Source organism: Choloepus didactylus, chromosome 13 (genome assembly GCF_015220235.1).
Source record: "Choloepus didactylus isolate mChoDid1 chromosome 13, mChoDid1.pri, whole genome shotgun sequence".
In the NCBI taxonomy this organism is placed as follows: Eukaryota; Metazoa; Chordata; class Mammalia; order Pilosa; family Megalonychidae; genus Choloepus; species Choloepus didactylus.
In genome coordinates this window covers 12,979,724-12,998,562 of record NC_051319.1, presented here as the reverse complement: position 1 = coordinate 12,998,562, position 18,839 = coordinate 12,979,724, and the positions used below count along the sequence as shown (strand labels likewise).

Here is an 18,839-nt window from a genome sequence, read left to right as displayed (position 1 = left end):
TAGTTGTCTTTTTCTTACTCCCTTGTTATGGTCTCTTTGAAATGTTCTTTTATTGTATGTTTGTTTTCTTTTTAACTTTTTTTTTCATACAGTTGATTTAAAAAAGAAGGGAAAGTTAAAAAAAAAAAAAAGAAAAGAAAAAAGACAAACAAGGAAAAAAAAAAAAAAAGATGTAGTGCCCCCTTGAGGAGCCGGTGGAGAATGCAGGGGTATTCGCCTACCCCACCTCCATGGTTGCTAACATGACCACAGACATAGGGGACTGGTGGTTTGATGGGTTGAGCCCTCTACCATAAGTTTTACCCTTGGGAAGACGGTTGCTGCAAAGGAGAGGCTAGGCCTCCCTGTATTTGTGCCTAAGAGTCTCCTCCTGAATGCCTCTTTGTTGCTCAGATGTGGCCCTCTCTCTCTGGCTAAGCCAACTTGAAAGGTGAAATCACTGCCCTCCCCCCTACGTGGGATCAGACACCCAGGGAAGTGAATCTCCCTGGCAACGTGGAATATGACTCCCGGGGAGGAATGTAGACCCGGCATCGTGGGATGGAGAACATCTTCTTGACCAAAAGGGGGATGTGAAAGGAAATGAAATAAGCTTCAGTGGCAGAGAGATTCCAAAAGGAGCCGAGAGGTCACTCTGGTGGGCACTCTTACGCACACTTTAGACAACCTTTTTTATGTTCTAAAGAATTGGGGTAGCTGGTGGTGGATACCTGAAACTATTAAACTACAACCCAGAACCCATGAATCTCGAAGACAGTTGTATAAAAATGTAGCTTATGAGGGGTGACAGTGGGATTGGGAAAGCCATAAGGACCAAACTCCACTTTGTCTAGTTTATGGATGGATGTGTAGAAAAGTAGGGGAAGGAAACAAACAGACAAAGGTACCCAGTGTTCTTTTTTACTTCAATTGCTCTTTTTCACTCTAATTATTATTCTTGTTATTTTTGTGTGTGTGCTAATGAAGGTGTCAGGGATTGATTTAGGTGATGAATGTACAACTATGTAATGGTACTGTAAACAATCGAAAGTACAATTTGTTTTGTATGACTGCATGGTATGTGAATATATCTCAATAAAATGATGATTAAAAAAAAATTTGTTTAGAGTCACATATTTGGTCTTTTGTGGATTTATTTTCTAAAGAATAAACTTCACCTTTTCTTATCCCCTCTTTGATAGATTATTGCAGTGGTGAATTGTTTTCCTGATAGAAAAGACTTTAGAATGATAGTCAATGCATTGCATTTGGGTCCCTTTAACACGGATCTTTTGTTGGAGAAGGCGATAAGCTATTACTTTTCTTTATATTTCTTTCTTAATTAAAAGTATTGACCAAATTTTTTATCTTGCAGATATATAGAGGGAGCCATTTAGTTGGGATGAGCTGTAAAGGAAACTAATTTTATTTTATGACTCCGGCACCTGTAATAGGCTCAGAAAAAAAAGAACACAAGAGGATCATGGCGCTAGTCAGTATATCTAATATTTATCTTTAAGGCTGCTTAATTGAATTTCTTTTACTGGGCTGCTTCTCACTGCCTGTCCTCTCAATTTACTCCTAACCCTGCTGATGGTTTTTCAGAGCTCAGGAGAGATAATGCAGTGTCTCTACACAGTAAGCTTGGTTGGTTGGAAGCCCTGAGTCAGTGCAGCCCTTGGAATATGGCCTGCCATCTAATTTAAAGGTAAAAATTTAGAAAGCCGCTTGCATGTTATTTTCCAAATTTGCATAAATTTTGAACACTTTTAATACTTTTAGTACTGCCAGCTTTCTCATAGGCACATTGTTTTATAATCATAAACGAGATAGTTTCGTCTTGAAGGAAGCACTGTCATTGTACCTTCTTTAAAGCTGTTCACCATTGGCCCTTCAGCCCCTAAACTTTAAGAGACAAATTTTTCACTCCCAACATTGTTTCTTGCGCGTTTCCAAAGTTTTCACCAAAACACCCGGAGAAAAAATACGAAAAGGAATCTTGCTCTTATTATAAGGAGAAAAAAATAGACATTTTTTTCTTTAAGAGAGCCAAGGAGACCGGTTAAAACTACTATACAGATACAGTACTTATTTAGCTAGTCCTTTCCATTCTAGGAGCTTAGCTTCCCATTTTTAGTGTAAGTACATGTTAGGTGGGGACCCATTTGATGTAGAAGAGAATTCCTAGTATAAGGAAAGAAGAGTTAAACATTTTTAATTTTTTTTTCTAAGAAATCAATACGTAATAACACTGAATATTGGAAACCGGATGATCTACCCAAACCATAGGATTTTTACCTATAATAAAAGGGAGGCATGGTTTCTTCGTAGGCTAACTATAGTCATTGAATTTGACCGTGTATAAATACATTTTTCCCTTTTCCCCCTCCGTATGAAGACGCTGCAGAAAGAATGAGGTGTGAAGAGCCGGTGGTGAGCATGGAGGAGACTCACGGGCTGGAGAACGCTGCAGCGCAGGGCGGCCTGTATCCGGACCTCGTGCCGGCGGCTCCCGGCCGCCTGGGGGCACCATCCTCCGAGGCCTGGGGATACTTTCACCTGGCCCCAGCGCGTCCCGGGCACCCCACGGGCCACTGGGCCACCTGCCGGTTGTGCGGGGAGCAGGTGAGCCGCGGCCCTGGCTTCCATGCGGGGACCCTATCGCTGTGGAAGCACTTGAAGAGCGCGCACCGGCGGGAGCTGGAGAAGAGCAGCGCCCGCCGCGAGCCGCCCTCTGCCTCCTGCCTGCCGCCGCCGCCGCCCGCTGTCCCCACTGCCCCCGCCGCGGCCGCCGAGGGCGACTGGGCGCTCCTGCTGGAGCAGATGGGTGCGCTGGCCTTCCGCGCCAGCCGGCGGGAGCGGGAGCTGGAGCGGCGCGAAGCTGCGGTGGAGCAGGGCGAGCGCGCCCTGGAGCGGAGGCGGAGGGCCGTGCATGAGGAGGAGCGCGCTGTGGCCCAGGCGCGGCGGGAGCTGCAGGCCGAGAGGGACGGGCTGCAGGCACGGCTGCGGGAAGTGAGCCGCCGGGAAAGCGCTTTGGGCTTGTCCGCAGTCCCGCTGCAGATGCCACTGAAAGAGGAACAGGCTGGGGAGAGGGACGGCTACATAATAACGAAGGTCCTCCTGTAGAGTTCTGGTAACTTCCACCACTGGCAACAGCGCTACCCAAACCGTGGTTGCACACCGACATCTTTGAAGCAGCATTTCAGGCTCTGCCGCAGCCCTACTTAATCAGCATCTCCAGATGTGGGGCTCGCCAGGGGGTGTTGATGCTTGCTTAAGTTTGAGAAGCACTCCGGGAAAACATAAGACGCCAAAATCACTTCTTCTCTGTGGTCACCTGTGGTTATTGAGGAGCATAATCCCCAGTGGCCTCCTTGGGTGTTGGCATTTACATGTAAAGAGTAGAGCTGCATGCAGGGGAAGACTTTGGGAATAATAACTCCAGCAGCCCTGAAGAACCTGATTATCCCAGCCCATGGCCACTCAAGGCCCAGAACCTTGTACTGGGTGACTTAGAAGACAGAAACTTCTTTACATGTTACACTATTATCACACATGTGCCTACACACCAGCCAGGTCAACCCAGGATGGAAGGTGCTTAGAAATGAGGATAAAGCTTGGGTCTGGGACCTTACTCCAAAAAAAAAAGTTTTTCTCATTTCCTGTTGCATAATCTTTGCCCATCATCGAGTTCTGAAAAGGGGACTGTTGGTTTCCATGACTGCCCTTTATTTTTCATCATCTCCAGTCCCTTGTTCCCTTCTTGCTCTCCCAGAGCAGTCCTGGAGAACCCCTCTTTTTACTTGCCTCCACACCTCCCAACCCCCAAGTTGCCCAACCAGTAGTAGGTTCACCCTATCTCACCTCAGCCATCCTGTTTCCCCAATCAGACCTTATGGCAGCTGTTTTAAATTTCTGCCCATTTGCTGCTTCACATCTGTCCCCTTACTAGCAACGTAAGACTTCACCCCCTTGTTGCTAGGAGGAGCAGTTCCTTCCCCATGTGTCTTCACAATCCTCACCTGGGCAAAAGGAGAAGGCATCCCTCCCATCCAAGGCCATCTCTTCCTCTCATGTTTTCATTTCATTCTTCTTCCACCTTTATTGAGTTTTTACTCCATTAGTTTTTCCTCCTTTCCTCTGTATCATTCCCTTTCTCCAGACTCTTGTTCAGCAATGCTCAGCGTACTGAAAAGACTCTCCCTGCCTGGATGCTTCCAACTGAACATCATCTAAGGGTCGAGTAGTCCTCCCTGCCTCCCCATTCTACTTACTCCTTTACTTTGTGATCAGGTTTCCACACTATAGTGGACTCTAAAGAAGCCACTACACTCTCCCAGTCACTGAATATGATGCTTTATTTTCATCCTTCCTTCTGCTGAATCTCTCCCATCTTGAAATTCCTCCACTGGTAGGAGGAATTTCCTTTTCCTCCAAAGACTTCCTTTTCCTGGTAGAGACTCATTCTCAGTCTTTATCTCAGGCTCCATTTCTCCAGTTTTTTTTTTTTTTTTGTATTGAAAAATAACCAGAATCTAAGAAAAGCTGAAAGGCTAGTAAATGAATATCCATATATACTCTTCACCTAGACTAAACATTTTGCCATTATTTACTTTTCCTTCCACCCCATAGGTACATGCATATATTTTTTTCATATACCCCTAAGTATTATTTCAGCATGTATCTGCTAAGAATGAAGACATTATTCTATATAATTCTAGTACAATTACACCTAAAAATATAAACAATAATTCTCTAATAGCCTATAATATAGAGTATTGACAAAAATTCTCCAGTTGTCCCAAGACTGTCTTTTGGTTGTTTTTGGTTTTGTTTTTAGTTTCTTTAAAAGTGGTCTAACCAAGCTTCATACTCTTGGTTATGAATTGTCTCTCTAGCACAGACCCCTTACTATGTTTTTTTTCCATGACACTGTTTTAAAGAGCCCAGGCCAGCTGTCTCATAGAATGTCCTGTATTCTGGGTTTGTCTGATTGTTTCTTCAGGCTTCTTTCTACACTCTTGACTCACCTACTTACAGAACTGCAATAATCACTTCTATGTCAGTGACTCTTAGATCTCTAGCTTTGTATGTTCTCCTCAGGTCCAGTCCTTCATATCCAATTCTCTGCTGCTTCTACCTGCATATCCTGCCACTACAAATGGAAGGGGCAAGTTTATTCAACTTCCCATCTCCACCCCTCCCCTAATAACTAATATTTATTGGGCACTTAAAATGTACCAAGCATGTCCTATACACTTGACATGGATGATCTCACTTTATTCTCCCAGCAGCTTCATGGGAAGGTACTAATACACCCAACTCACATTTAAGGATAGAGAGGGGCTAAGTAGCTTATACAGACTCACAGCAAGTAAGTAGTAGAGTGGATCCAAATCTAATCATTCTGCCTCCAGAAGCCATGCTGACTACTGTAGTATACTGCCTCCTGAGAGCTCTGCTTCCCTGTGACGTAGTCACTAAAGCTGACAATGTTTCCTTCCTAACTCCAATGCCAGTTAGTACCATCAGGACATTATTTTCTGAGCGTTCTCCATGTGCCAGCACTGTGTTCAAATGCTGAAGGTCAGTATTGTATGCCATGCTGCAACCCCATGACATAGGTGCTACTCTACCCATTTTGTAGATGAAAAGCTTGAAGGAGTTAAGCAATGTTTCACAGTCACACAGCTGCTAAGTGGCAGAGTGAGATTGGAACCCCACCCTGAATCTGTGATCCCTGCTCTACTGAGTATATTTTGACAAAACACTGCTGTCTTCCTTCTGATACCCCCTGCCAAGTTCTGGCCCCAATTATCATTCATCTGGGGTTGATACTCCCATTCTTGTCTTCCCCCACTGGCCCACCCAACACACATCTTGGCCAAAGGAATCACCCTAAGCCAATGCTGATTATGTCACTTTCCTGCTCAAAAACTCTAGGATCACCCATCACCCACTTACGATAGGGTGCAGTCTTCGGCTTTGAACATTTCAGCAGTCTGATGTTCAAGCCCTCTCACCCTAACATCAGTTTTAACTGTCCTCTCCCCAACTTACACTGTATGGCTCAGCTGAATTGGACCCTGTGTTCTTCCTGGTGTGCCTTACTCTAGGCACCTTTATGCCTCTGTTTTTCTTCCCTCCACTCAGAGAGTCCCCTTCAGTGTCTGAGCACCAAAACTCCCACCCATGTTTTAAAACCAAGCTCCATTCATCTGGATAAATGAAGCATTCCTTGATTACTCCTCATTCAGAGGTAATTCCTTAATTCTCTGAACTCTCATGGCATTTTGTAATTCAGAACCTTTAGAACAGGCCATCTAGCGTATGGTTCTTGTCTTACCTCTGCTGCCAGACCATGCAACCTTTGGGTGTAAGGATGGAGCTACAATACCTCGCCTATAATAGATGCTCAGTGCATATTTCAGGTGTTAAAAAGACTCCATGTGTTTAAGATTTTTACAAGCTGATTTTTTCCATAATTATTAATGCTATTCTTCATTTTGCTTTCATTCTTGGAGTAATATTCTTAACACACACACAAAAATAGACTAAAAAGGAAATAGCAGTAATAATTTTTTAAAGCTGTTTAGTCAATAAAGATTTTAAAGTGTCAGTTATAGGCTGTCTTGTTTCCATTCAGCCAACTACCTTAGCATGTCATTATCAAAAGTGTTATTTCTCTTTTGTAAAACTTATTTTGTTCATTTTATAGGTGACCTAAATGTATTGCCTCAATTTGGAAAAACAGCAGGAAACACAATCCCCCAAAGTCCTGTCCTGTCACTTTGATAAAACTGCTATTAACATTTTAATGTTTTCTTCTTTTTTCTTTTGCAACCTTTACATTATTCTAATCATAGTATAAGTTATTTCTCTTAAATATTTGAAGTTAACTTTTGCATGAGGGTTTTTAAATTGGGCTATAAAATCTGGATATGGACTTTATATAGAGGGGAAAAAACCCTACAAATGATACTCTTCTATTTTAACAGTTGTTACAAGCATCAAAATAAAGCAAAGATTTACAATTTTAACTACTCCCTCAGGAAAGATGGCTGCTGGGATCATGAATAACCTTTTCAGGGAGCAGAGAGCAATTAGCCTGAGAGTGATGATTGTGGGGGCTATATTAGGATTTTCTAGGGAAATAAAACCGAGAGGAGTAAATATTATGTAAATATTATATTTTTACAAAAATTGTCTCGTGTGACTGTGGGGGTGCACAGGTCCAAATTCCATAGGGCAGGCTGCAAGCTGGGAACTCTAATGAAGGTTTTAAATGGATTCCCCAGGAGAAGTTGGTTGGCTAAAGTAGATATGGAAAGTCTCTCTTCTGACTGCTGATTGGATGAACTTCTCTCAGTGTTGAAGGCAATCTCCTCAGTTGACTGTAGATATAATCAGCCATACATGTAATCAACTTACTGATGATTTAAGTCCATGCAATATTCTCACAGTAACAAATCAGGCCAGTGCTTACTTAACCAAACAACTGGACACCATCACCTGGCCAAGTTGATACATGAACCCAACCATCACAGGGCCAAGGAAAGAGATTTTACTTTCTGCTTTACACACTTCTACATTGTAATTTTTTATACCAAGCATGAATTACTTTTATAATAAAAATTATTTACATTTTGCAAATAAAAAATCCTCACTATATGCATTCAGCTTACTTAGTTAAAATAAATAAAGCGTCCAACACAAGGACAAATGTAATTCCCACTTTCAGAAAGGCCCTTGTCTGGCTAATCCCATCATTTGAAAGATGAAACTTGAGTTCCAGAGAGTGATCTGTCCAAGATCTCAGAAACAGTGGCTACAGCAGGTCACCTGACTACAGCCTCTTTTTATTTGGCCTTGAGGGCTTCTGCTTCTACACCTGCCAAAGCACAAGGTCTTATCAGGACCAACCTGATAAGGTGGCACCCTGTCATTACCTAGGCATCCTGATGTTACATGAGAGTGCAGAGGTGGGTTCATGGGATTGAACTCGCCCCTCTGGCTATGGTATAGTCTGCTCACAGAGTGGTCACTGCCAATTGGTGATGGTGACATACTGTTACGGACTGAATTGTGTCCCCCACAAAGACATGTTCAAGTCCTAAATCCAATCCTATGGATGTGAACCTATTTGTAACCTTTCAAATAGGTGAACCTTTTTGATCCTATTTGTGAACCTTTGAAGATCCTATTAAGGTGAGGCCAAACTGAATAAAAGCAGATGTTAATCCTTATAAATGGACACAGTTGTAGGAATGAGGAGAAGACAGGAGACAGATGGCCATGTGACAAAGGCAGAGACTGAGTTATGGATTGTTGGCAAGGCACCACGAAGAGTGCTATAGACTGGAAAAAGCATGGCCTGCTGACACCTTGACTTTGGACTTTCAACCTTCAAAACTGCAAGACAAAATATTCCTATTGTTTAAGCCAACCAGTCTGTGGGATTTGTTACAGCAGCCCTGGCAAACTAAGACACACAGCCAGCCTACATCACAGGTATTCCCTTAGTTATTTGAGTGTCTTGCCGAAAGCACCACCTTGATGCTGCCTTTGAGAGTGACACGTGCAATGGTAAGGTAAAGGGCTAGAACTGAGATATACACTGCACCCTGGAACTTAACTCCTGCCAGGAAGTAAAGTAATTTTACTTTTTTAGGTTGAAACTTGGCATGGAGAAGGGGGTGTGGAAAAATCAGGCTAATGCCAACCAAACTCGAAATGGCCAGGGCTCTTTAAGCATCGAAGTTTTCATCTTGCAGGCTGGAGAAGGCAGGAGTTTGGTTTGGTTTGGCTGACTTTCCACTTCAAATAGCTGTTCATGTCTTTAGTGTCTCAGAAGGGATTCATAAATAGTGGTTGTTCTGGTTTGCTAATGCTGTCATTATGAAAATACCAGAAATGGATTGGTTTTTATAAAGGGGATTTATTAAGTTACAAATTTATAGTCCTAAGGCCATAAAAGTGTCCATACTAAGGTATCAACAATAGGATACCTTCACCGAAGAATGGCTGATGGTGTCCAGAACACCTGTCAGCTGGGAAGGCACATGGCTGGCATCTGCTTTCCCTTGCTCCTGGGTTCTGGTTCCAAAATAGCTTTCTCCAAAATGTCTCTGGGCTTGTCTCTCTCAGCTTCTCCAGAGCAAACTCTGGAGTAGCATCTTCAGGTGTCTCCGAGTATCTCTAAGCATCAGCTCCTAAGCATCTCTCTGAAAGTCTCTTTCAGCTGCAGAACGAAGCTCCTGTCTGTGAGCTCTTATAGGACTCCACTAATTTAATTAAGACCCACACTGAATGGGCAGGGAGCACCTCTGTGGAAATAATCTAATCAGTGGCATTACCCACAGTTAGGTGAGTCACATCTCCATGGAAACATTCAATCAAAAGCTTCCACCCAACAAGACTGGGTTAAAAGATCATGGCTCTTTCTGGGGGGCATAACATATCCAAACTGGCACACTGGTGTTTTTTGTTTTGTTTTGTTTTAGGTTGTGGCTGCTGTGGACTCTTCAGGGAATTGTATTTCTAAAGTTCTGAACTTCCTACCTTTCAACAATTTGAATCTGCTTCTTTGTAAAATGGATGACGTGATTGTTAATAAGGTCCTCTTTGGCTCTAAAATGCTATGATACACTAAATACAGTACAAACATTGCCATTTTATTTAATGAACTGCTCTGTTTAACTGCAGGTTTAGAAGAAAATGTTGAAAGTCATACATAGGCTTATTATTAAAAACAATAGTATGTCAAACCTCTCTTTAAACAGTATTCAAGGTAATAAATCTATCAGGTTCACTCCCTAAAACTGAAAATGTTGAGTGGCATCAGCATGGGCTCCTATACTACACTCCTTTCTGTCCTGACAACACCTTTGTTAGCAGGCAGGGTAGGTACAATTTTCCATGTTTTACAAAGAGGCTGAACTTCAAAAATTAAGTGACCTGCTGGAGACCACACAGCTAGTAAGTAGCACATTGGTGCCTGGAGCACAATCCATGGATCCCATACACATCTGTGGCCAAACAGTTGCACTTCCTTCAGGCCTGTTTTCTAGCCCACTTCTTCAGCAGTGCCAGGACCCCTGTATCTTGGTCTGAGTGCTTTCCTGACACTTGTGGGTTGATGTTGGTTACTCACTGCCCGCTATCTGTGGGATTGGGGTAGGCCAGTCAGCTTTCCCAGGAGAAGTGAGGTTGGCCTTTGTATTAGGTTCCTATTGCTGCCCCAACAAATACAAACTTAGTGGCCTAGAACAATTACACACTTATTTTCTTACAGTTCTGGAGGCTAGAAGTCCAAGATGGATCTCAAGGTATTGGTAGGGCTATGTTCTTTTCTGCAGGCTCTAGGGAAGAATCTGTTTTCCACCTTTTCCAACTGCTAGGGGCTGCCCACTTTCTTTGGTTTGTGACCCCCTTCTATCTTCAAAACCAGTGACGGCCCATCTAGTCTTTTTCCCAATGTATCACTCTGACACACTTTGCCTCTCTTTTTCACATTTAATGGACCTTCCCCTTAAGGTCAGCTGATCAGTAACCTTAATTCCCCACTGACATGTAACAGCATATTCCCAAATTCCAGGGATTGAGTAGACATCTTTGGTGTGTGTGTGCGTGTGTGTGTGTGTGTGTGTGCGCGCGCATTATTCTGCCTATCACAGCTTTGGTGTGTGTGTGTGTGTGTGTGTGTGTGTGCATTATTCTGCCTATCACAGCATTATACTGCCTGGCCCAGAGTTAGAGGAAAGGATGTGCTTTGCCTCAGAAATCAGCACTAATTTATCCCTTTTTGTATCTTAGTCTCTTTGCCAAGTGCAGGGAGCACTCATGGACTTTACTCAAAGATAGATCCCTAGGTGGGAGCTCAAATCTAATCCCAAGGACCTGGAAAGGTGGATTTGAAGGATGCCTTCGGCGGGGGATGTGTGTGTGTGTGTGTGTGTGTGTGTGTAAAATCAGAGGCCTCCACAGTTCTGAGAACATTTGAAAACTTGTATGCTGACTAGGATCTGGTTAACTAAAAAGGCAGGTGGTATGAGAGGAGTGATCAAACCTTTGGCGTCAGATGTGAATTAAAAATCTAAGTTTCCAACCACTTGGGCAACCACATTAACTGCTCTGAAACCTGATTTCCTCACCTGAAAAATGGGGATTATACATGCCTTAAGGATTAATGTAAGGATTATTATTTAGGCAAATTCTGACAGTGTAGTTCGAACTAAACAAATACTGCTTTGCGCTATTTTTCTTACCTGAGTGGGGGCTCAAAATCAGTCCCAAGTTCCTCAGAAAGAGCAGCTTTCCTGGGCAGATTCCTGAGAGCAGCTGCATGAAAGCCACAAAGGTTTGCCAAATCATTGTCCTTCACAGAACTATTTTTCTATCAAAACATAATTTCATACCTGATTTACTATCTGAGCTGCTCTAGTCAAAAAATGCAATCTGACTTGGGAAAACAAAGTAATCAGATTCATCTTATAAGCAAATATATCAGAACCTGTTCATCTGGGCACATTTTTCTTTAGTCACCTTGGAAGACTGTACAGTTTTTCCAAAAATGCTTACATATGTAAAACATCTCCGGCACTCCTCTTTTGGAGTGGTTCTCGGAGATTCTGAAACATTCTTAAAAACATCCTTTACCTGGAAAATATTCATCTTTCCAGCATAAATTAGATTTTTGAAAAGCACTGCCAATTATTCAAAGCCCAATCTGGTGAATATGGTAGATAATTAACCAGATTAACATTTCTGGCTAGTAAAGTGAGATTATAAAGAAGCAGTGATAATTATTTTTGTGTGGCTTATAAAGTGGTCTTGATAGTGTTGTTATGTTAAGTAAAAGCATTATGGTCACATTAGAGATTAAAGCCTATTTTAGTGGGTTTATGATGCAAATGAATTCAGGTAGCACTGAGAGTCATAAATACTATTAAATGTTTCGTTTTATGAAAACCTTAAGATATTCTCTGAAATCTGTTTCATAATACTAAAATGAAGGCTTTAAGGAAAAAACATTAAATGCTAATGAAATCTTTATTATTTTAGGATATATTCTCCTGGGCCTTTCTGGTCAAGAAAAGTAATGATCAAATGAATGAGCTGGCAACCTTCCTGCCCTGTGAAGTCTACTGGTAATTGGAAGTTAAGTAACACTTTGTCACATGTGTAATATATTTAATAATATTCCCACTTCTGTCTCCCAAACTGTTTCCTGCTTTCAGTGTAATGAAATACCACGGCATTTCAACGTAGATGAACAAAGCTAACTTTGTGCTGGAAGAATTGCTGAAAAGTCATTTTTAGTAGGCAGAAGACATTGCTTGCCTCCGTTCACACTAACCTTCCCAAGTGCATCTGCTTTGCATCTTCCAGTTTTTAATTTACATATTCCCCATCAACACCAATTTCCAGTTTGAACTGATTCATGTGGCTTTCTTTTTGTATTTTAATAATGTATTCTTGACTTCTGTGAAAATGGCAGAATAAGAAAGGCAGAGCAAACTTCCCCCTCCCAACCCCCATGGAATAACTAGAGAAAAGGCAGAAAACTACCAGGATAGAGGTTCTAGTGTACAAGCAGCCAGAGAAGGACCTGTACAATATATAGTGGAGACCTGTTGAATATGTGGAGAAATTACGTCTGAAAGGATGGGGTGAGTTCATTCAGCTGGCACTACCACCGCCACTGGTAGTGGCAAACTGGCCGAAGAACATGGAAGGGAAGAGCTTGCCACTCCCATGCACCATTCTCAGCAATTAGCTGGGGAGATAACCCTTCCCAGCCCCAAAGCCAGGAGTTCCAGTGAGGGAACTCGGGAACTAGTGGACCTGTGCTGACGACACACAAAAACTTGGTGCATTTATTCTTCCTCCATAGAGGCCTGCAGTGTACACAGGAGAGAGGGGATTAAAGAGGGTGCCACATGGAAACACAAGGAGCCTCTCCCCAACCTCAGAGGCTCACTGGTACACAGCAGGCAGCGAGCTTGGCGGTCGACTAGGAGGCAAGGCACTTTTGAGCTGGCTGAGGGCTGGGAGGGGTGAGATTCACAGGTCACAGCCTGAGGGTGGTCCACCTGAAGGCCTGGGAATCACCAGACCAACTGTGCCCTTAAGTGGACTCTCTGCCAAAATGCACAGGGCCCACCTGGCACCCCCAGGGCTGGCAGTCCCCAGTGCATATGGAGAACTTCTGTCCACTTGGTTTGGACACTGCCCAGCCACTGTCAGGGAAAAGCAGGCTTGAGAGCAAGAGGTGGCGCAGGAGTGCCATATGCTGGGAAGACATGGAAACTGCTCTCCAGCAAGCAATAGTTCTATATAAATGTCCAAATAATCCTGCATCTCCCAAAATAACCTTATCAAAATAAGCAAATGACCTGAAGTCAACAGAAAATCAAAAAGCATACGAAGGTCCAAGAAGATATGGAAAAGCCAAAAGGCCAAATTAAAAAGCCAGAAGAAACACAGAACTTGGAGCAATTAATCAAAGTAGTATATACAAATGTCCAAAACAATTTAAAGGGTTGGATAAAGACATAAAGGACAACAAAAAGGCTGCAGAGGGGTATTGGCCTACCCCACCTCGATGGTTGCTAACATGACCACAGACATAGGGGACTGGTGGTTTGATGGGTTGAGCCCTCTACCACAGGATTTACCCTTGGGAAGACTGTTGCTGCAAAGGAGAGGCTAGGCCTCCCTATAATTGTGCCTAAGAGCCGCCTCCCGAATGCCTCTTTGTTGCTCAGATGTGGCCCTCTCTCTCTACCTAAGCCAACTTGAAAGGTGAAATCACTGCCCTCCCCGCTACGTGGGATCAGACACCCAAGGGAGTGAATCTCCCTGGCAACGTGGAATATGACTCCCGGGGAGGAATACAGACCTGGCATCGTGGGATGGAGAACATCTTCTTGACCAAAAGGGGGATGTGAAAGGAAATGAAATAAGCTTCAGTGGCAGAGAGATTCCAAAAGGAGCCGAGAGGTCACTCCAGCAAAGATCTCCTACCAAAGTGAGAGAGAGTTTAAAATTTTCACAGACAAGCAAATGCTGAGAGAATTTGTTAACAAGAGACCTGCCCTGTAAGAAATACTACAAGGAGTCCTACAGGCTGAGAAAAAAAAAGGGTTCTGGGGAAGAGCAGTAAACTGAAGAGTATTAGTAAGGGTAACTTAGAGGGAAAAAAGAGAGAGGGGGAAAATAGATCTGACAACCAAAAACCAAAGGATAAGATGGCTGGTTCAAGAACTACCTACATCCTGAATGCTTCTTTGTTGCTCAGATGTGGCCCTCCCTCTCTAGCTAAGCCAACTTGGCAGGTGAAATCACTGCCCTCCCCCCTACATGGGATCTGGCACCCAGGGGAGTAAATCTCCCTGGCAACATGGAATATGACTCCCAGGGAGGAATCCAGACCCAGCATCATGGGATGGAGAACATCTTCTTGACCGAAAGGGGGATGTGAAAGGAAATGAAATAAACTTCAGTGGCAGAGAGATTCCAAAAGGAGCCAAGAGGTCACAATATAGACAACTCTTTTTAGGTTCTAATGAATTGGAATAGCTAGCAGTAAATACCTGAAACTATCAAACTACAACCCAGAACCCTTGAATCTTGAAGACAATTGTATAAAACTGTAGCTTATGAGGGGTGACAATGTGACTGGGAAAGCCATATGGACCACACTCCCCTTTGTCCAGTGTATGAATGGATGAGTAGAAAAATGGGAGGGGGGGAGGAGGAAAAAAAAAAAAAAAAAAAAAAGAACTACCTACACAGTAATAACTTTGAATGTGAATGGATTAAACTCTCCCATTAAAAGATACAGACTGGCAGAATGGATTAAAAAGTATAATCCATCAATATGCTGTTTATCAGAGACTCATCTTAGACCCAGAGAAACAAAGAGATTGAAAGGGAAAGGATGGAAAAACAATATTCCATGCAAGCTGCAACCAAAAGCAAGCATGGGTAGCTATACTAACACAAAATGGACTTTAAATGCAAAGATGTCATAAGAGGCAAAGAAGGACACTATATATTAATAAAAGGGACAATACACAAAGAAAAAAGAAAAATCATTAAGTATTTATGCACCCAATCAATACATGTGACAATAAATGCGACAAACACTGGCAAAACTGAAAGAAGCAATAGACATTTCTACAATAATAGTAAGAGACTACAATACACTACTCCCTTCTATAGATAGAAAAATTAGACAGAGGACCAATAAGAAAATTCAGAACCTAAACAATATGATAAATGAATGAAACTTAATAGATCTATATAGATCATTACATCCAAAAGTACCAGGATATACATTGTTTCCTAGTGCTCATAGAGCATTCTCAAGGATAGTTCATATGTTGGCGCACAAAACAAAGTCTCAACAAATTTAAAAAGATTAAAATTATCCAATGCACATTCTCTGACCACAACGGAATGCAGCTGGACATCAATAACTACCAGAGAATTAGAACTTTCACAAATAGACCAATCTCCCTAATGAATATACATGCAAAAATTCTCAAAAAAACAACAAAAAAAGTGCAAACCGAATGTAAAGGCACATTAAAAGAATTACAAACCATGACCAAGTGGGGTTCACTCCCGTCATGCAAGGGTGGTTCAACACAAGAAAATCAATGTAATAAAACACATTAACAAATCAAAATGGAAAAATCAAATGATCATCTCAATAGATGTTGAAAAAGCAATGAACAATATTCAGCATTTTTTTGTTGTTGTTGAAAACACTGAAAAGTTAGGAATTGAAGGAAACTTCCTCAATATGATAACGGACATATATGAAAAACCACAGCAAGCACAGTACTCAATGTTGAGAGACTAAAAACCTTCCCCCTAAGATCAGGAACAAGACAAGGATACCAACTGTCACCACTATTATTCAACATTGTGCTAGAAGTTCTAGCCAGAGCAATTAGGCAAGAAAAAGAAATAAAAGCCACCCAAATTGTAAAGGAAGAAGTAAAACTCATTATTTGATGATGATATGACCCTATATTTGGAAAATCCAGAGGAATCGACAACAAAGCTCCCTGAGCTAATAAACAAATTCAGCAAAGTGGCAGGATATAAGATTAATGTGAAAAAATCAGTAATGTTCCTGTACACTTGTAATGACCTAACAGAAGAGGCAAACAAGAAAAAAAATCCATTCACAATAGAAAATAAAAGAATCTAGTAACTAAGACTAAACTTCACCAAGGATGTAAATGACCTTTACCCAGAATAATACAAAACTTTACCAAAAGCAATCAAAGAGGACCTATTGGTGGAAAAGATACTCCATGTTCATGGATAGAAATGCTAAATGTCATTAAGATGTCAATTCTACTGAAAGTGATCTAAAGATTCAACACAATTCCAATGAAAATTCCCACACCTTACTTTGGAGACTTGGAAAAGCTAGTTATCAAATTTGTTTGGAAGGGAAAGGGCCTCTAATTGCCAAAAACATTCTAAGAAAGAAGAACAAAGTGGGAGGATTTACACTTCCTGACCAAAGAAGTCAAAATAGCATGGTACTTGCACAAAGACAGTCATATCAATGTCTTTGTCATATGAATGACCAGATCTACGGTCAACTGATTTCTGACAAGGTCCCCAAATCCAGTGAAATGGGACAGAATAGTCTCTTCAAGAAACAGGGCTGGGAGAACTGGATATCCATATTCAAAAGACTGAAAGAAGACACCCTACTTCATGCCCTATGAAAAATTAACTCAAAGTGGATCAAAGACCTAAATATATGAGCCAGTACCATAAAATTCCTAGAAGATAATACAGGGAAACCTCTTCAAGACCTAGTAATAAGAGGTAGCTTCTTAGACCTTACACCCAAAGCACAAGCAATGAAAGAAAAAGATAAATGGGAACTCCTCAAAATTAAAAGCTTCTGTGCCTCACAGGACTTTGTCAAAAAAGTGAAGAGGCAGCCAACTCAATGGGAGAAAATATTTGGAAACCACATATCTGATGAGAGACTGATGTCCAGCATATATAAAGAAATCCTACAACTGAAGGACAATAGCAAAAACAGCCCAATTATAAAATGGGTAAAAGATATGAAAAGACATTTTTCTGAAGAGGAAATACAAATGGCTACAAAACACATGAAAAAATGTTCATGTTCACTAGCTGTTAGGGAAATGCAAATCAAAACCACAATGATATATCTTCTCACACCAATAAGAAAGGATGCCATTAAAAAAGCAAGAAACTACAAATGCTGGAAAGGATGTGAAGAAACTGAAACTTATTCTCTGCTGTGTTTTGCAGTTCCTCAGAAAACTAAATATAGAGTTACCCTATGGTCCACGATTCCATGACTCAGCATATACCCAGAAAATCTGAAAGCAGTGACACAAAGAGACATTTACACACTGATGTTCATAGTGGCATTATTCACAATTGCCAAAAGATAGAAAGAGAATTCAATTGTGCTTCAAAAGATAAGTGGATAAGGACTTTTGGGAAGAAGGTGGAGTGGGAGAGACAGAGCAGTTTCTCCTCCATGAAGTCAACTAGAGAGGGGCTGGAGGGTGCCCGGAACCACGGTTTTGGGCTGTGAGTAGCCCTAGAGGCACTCCTATAGTACGTGGGGGGACATGGATGAAAAGGCAGAGACGTGCCTTGAGGGACAGGGTGAGTTTATTCAGCTGGGACTGCCTTCTAGGTCAGCAGCAGCAAGATGGCCGCCAGGCAAGGGAGTCAGCAGTGGCTTTCCACTCCCGTGCACCCACCTTAATGATTAACGGTGAGAATCCTCCACAGCCACATGGCCAGGAGTTCCTATGAGGGAACCCGGGGCGGGGCAGAGGACAAATATTGACCACATTTACTCTCTCCACGGAAGTCCGAGGGGTGCACGGGCAAAAAGCAGGGATAGGAGAGGGCACCACATGGAAGTACCAGGAGACCCTCCTATACCCCAGAAGCTTGCGGGCACATGGCAGGAAAGGCGTAGGGAATGTTTGAGCTGGTGGGTGCCCTTGGGCGGATTCCCTGCCGAACTGCATAGGGCCTGCCCTCCACCCACAGGGCTGGCAGTCCACAGTGAACATGGAGAACTGGTGTACTGACTGGATTCCCATGCGGTTTCGACCTTGCACAGTGCACAAGTGAAGTTGGGGGAAAGCTGGCTTGAGAGTAAGAGGTGGCTCAAGAGCGCCATCTGCTGGGAGGACAGGGAAAGTGCAATTCAGCAAGTCGTAGCTCTGCTAGATTACATAAAAATGCTCAAATAATCCTGCAGTTCCAAAAATAATCTTACCAAGATAAGCAAATGTCCTGAAGCCAACAGAAAATTATAAAGCACCCAAAGAAACAAGAGATATGGAAAGCCAAATGAACAAATTAGAAAACCAGAAGAGACAGAAAATTTGAGTATCCACAAATCTCTAAAACAACTTCAATGAAATGGCTGAAGACATAAAGGACATGAAGAAAACAAAAGAAGAGCATAAAGAAGAATTTGAAAGAGTAAACTAAAAATAGCAGATCTTAGGGAAATAAAACATACTGTAGATCAAATTTAAAATATACTAGAGACACACAACAGGAGATTCGAAGAGGCAGAAGAAAGGATAAGTGAACCAGAAGGAAAGCAATTGAATATGAACACAGCAAAGAACAAATGGTGAAAAAAAAATTGAAAAAGTTGAGATGGATCTTGGGGAAATGACGGACAACATGAAGCACACAAATATAAGAACTACCAGTGTCCCCAAAGGAGAAGAGTAGAAGGCTAGGAAGAGTGTTTCAAGACTTGGTTGGGGAAAACTTCCCAACCCTTCTAAATGACATAAATATAC

The 18,839-nt window shown here is 42.1% G+C and overlaps 1 protein-coding gene and 1 long non-coding RNA gene across 6 annotated transcripts in view; one reads left to right on the top strand and one right to left on the bottom strand.

Moving 5' to 3' along the window:
• Positions 1–18,839, top strand: part of ZBED3 (zinc finger BED-type containing 3) — a 57,247-nt gene that overhangs the window by 13,807 nt on the left and 24,601 nt on the right. Inside the window, exons 2-4 of one of the 5 annotated variants that reach the window (XM_037802287.1) lie at positions 1,355–1,471; positions 1,585–1,687; positions 2,378–7,745. In XM_037802287.1, the coding sequence (XP_037658215.1) occupies positions 2,392–3,105 (714 nt within the window). In that variant the 5' untranslated portion in view covers positions 1,355–1,471; positions 1,585–1,687; positions 2,378–2,391 and the 3' untranslated portion in view covers positions 3,106–7,745. Of the gene's footprint in view, positions 1–985; positions 1,472–1,584; positions 7,746–12,042; positions 12,129–18,839 lie in introns of those variants that run through there. The other 4 variants (XM_037802288.1, XM_037802289.1, XR_005211497.1 and 1 more) reach the window with 4 other exon arrangements.
• LOC119508583 lies at positions 7,153–12,622 on the bottom strand. The gene is made up of 2 exons (XR_005211498.1): positions 11,247–12,622; positions 7,153–7,373 (listed from the first exon to the last, which is right to left on the bottom strand). It is a non-coding gene; the product is annotated as an uncharacterized LOC119508583 (long non-coding RNA).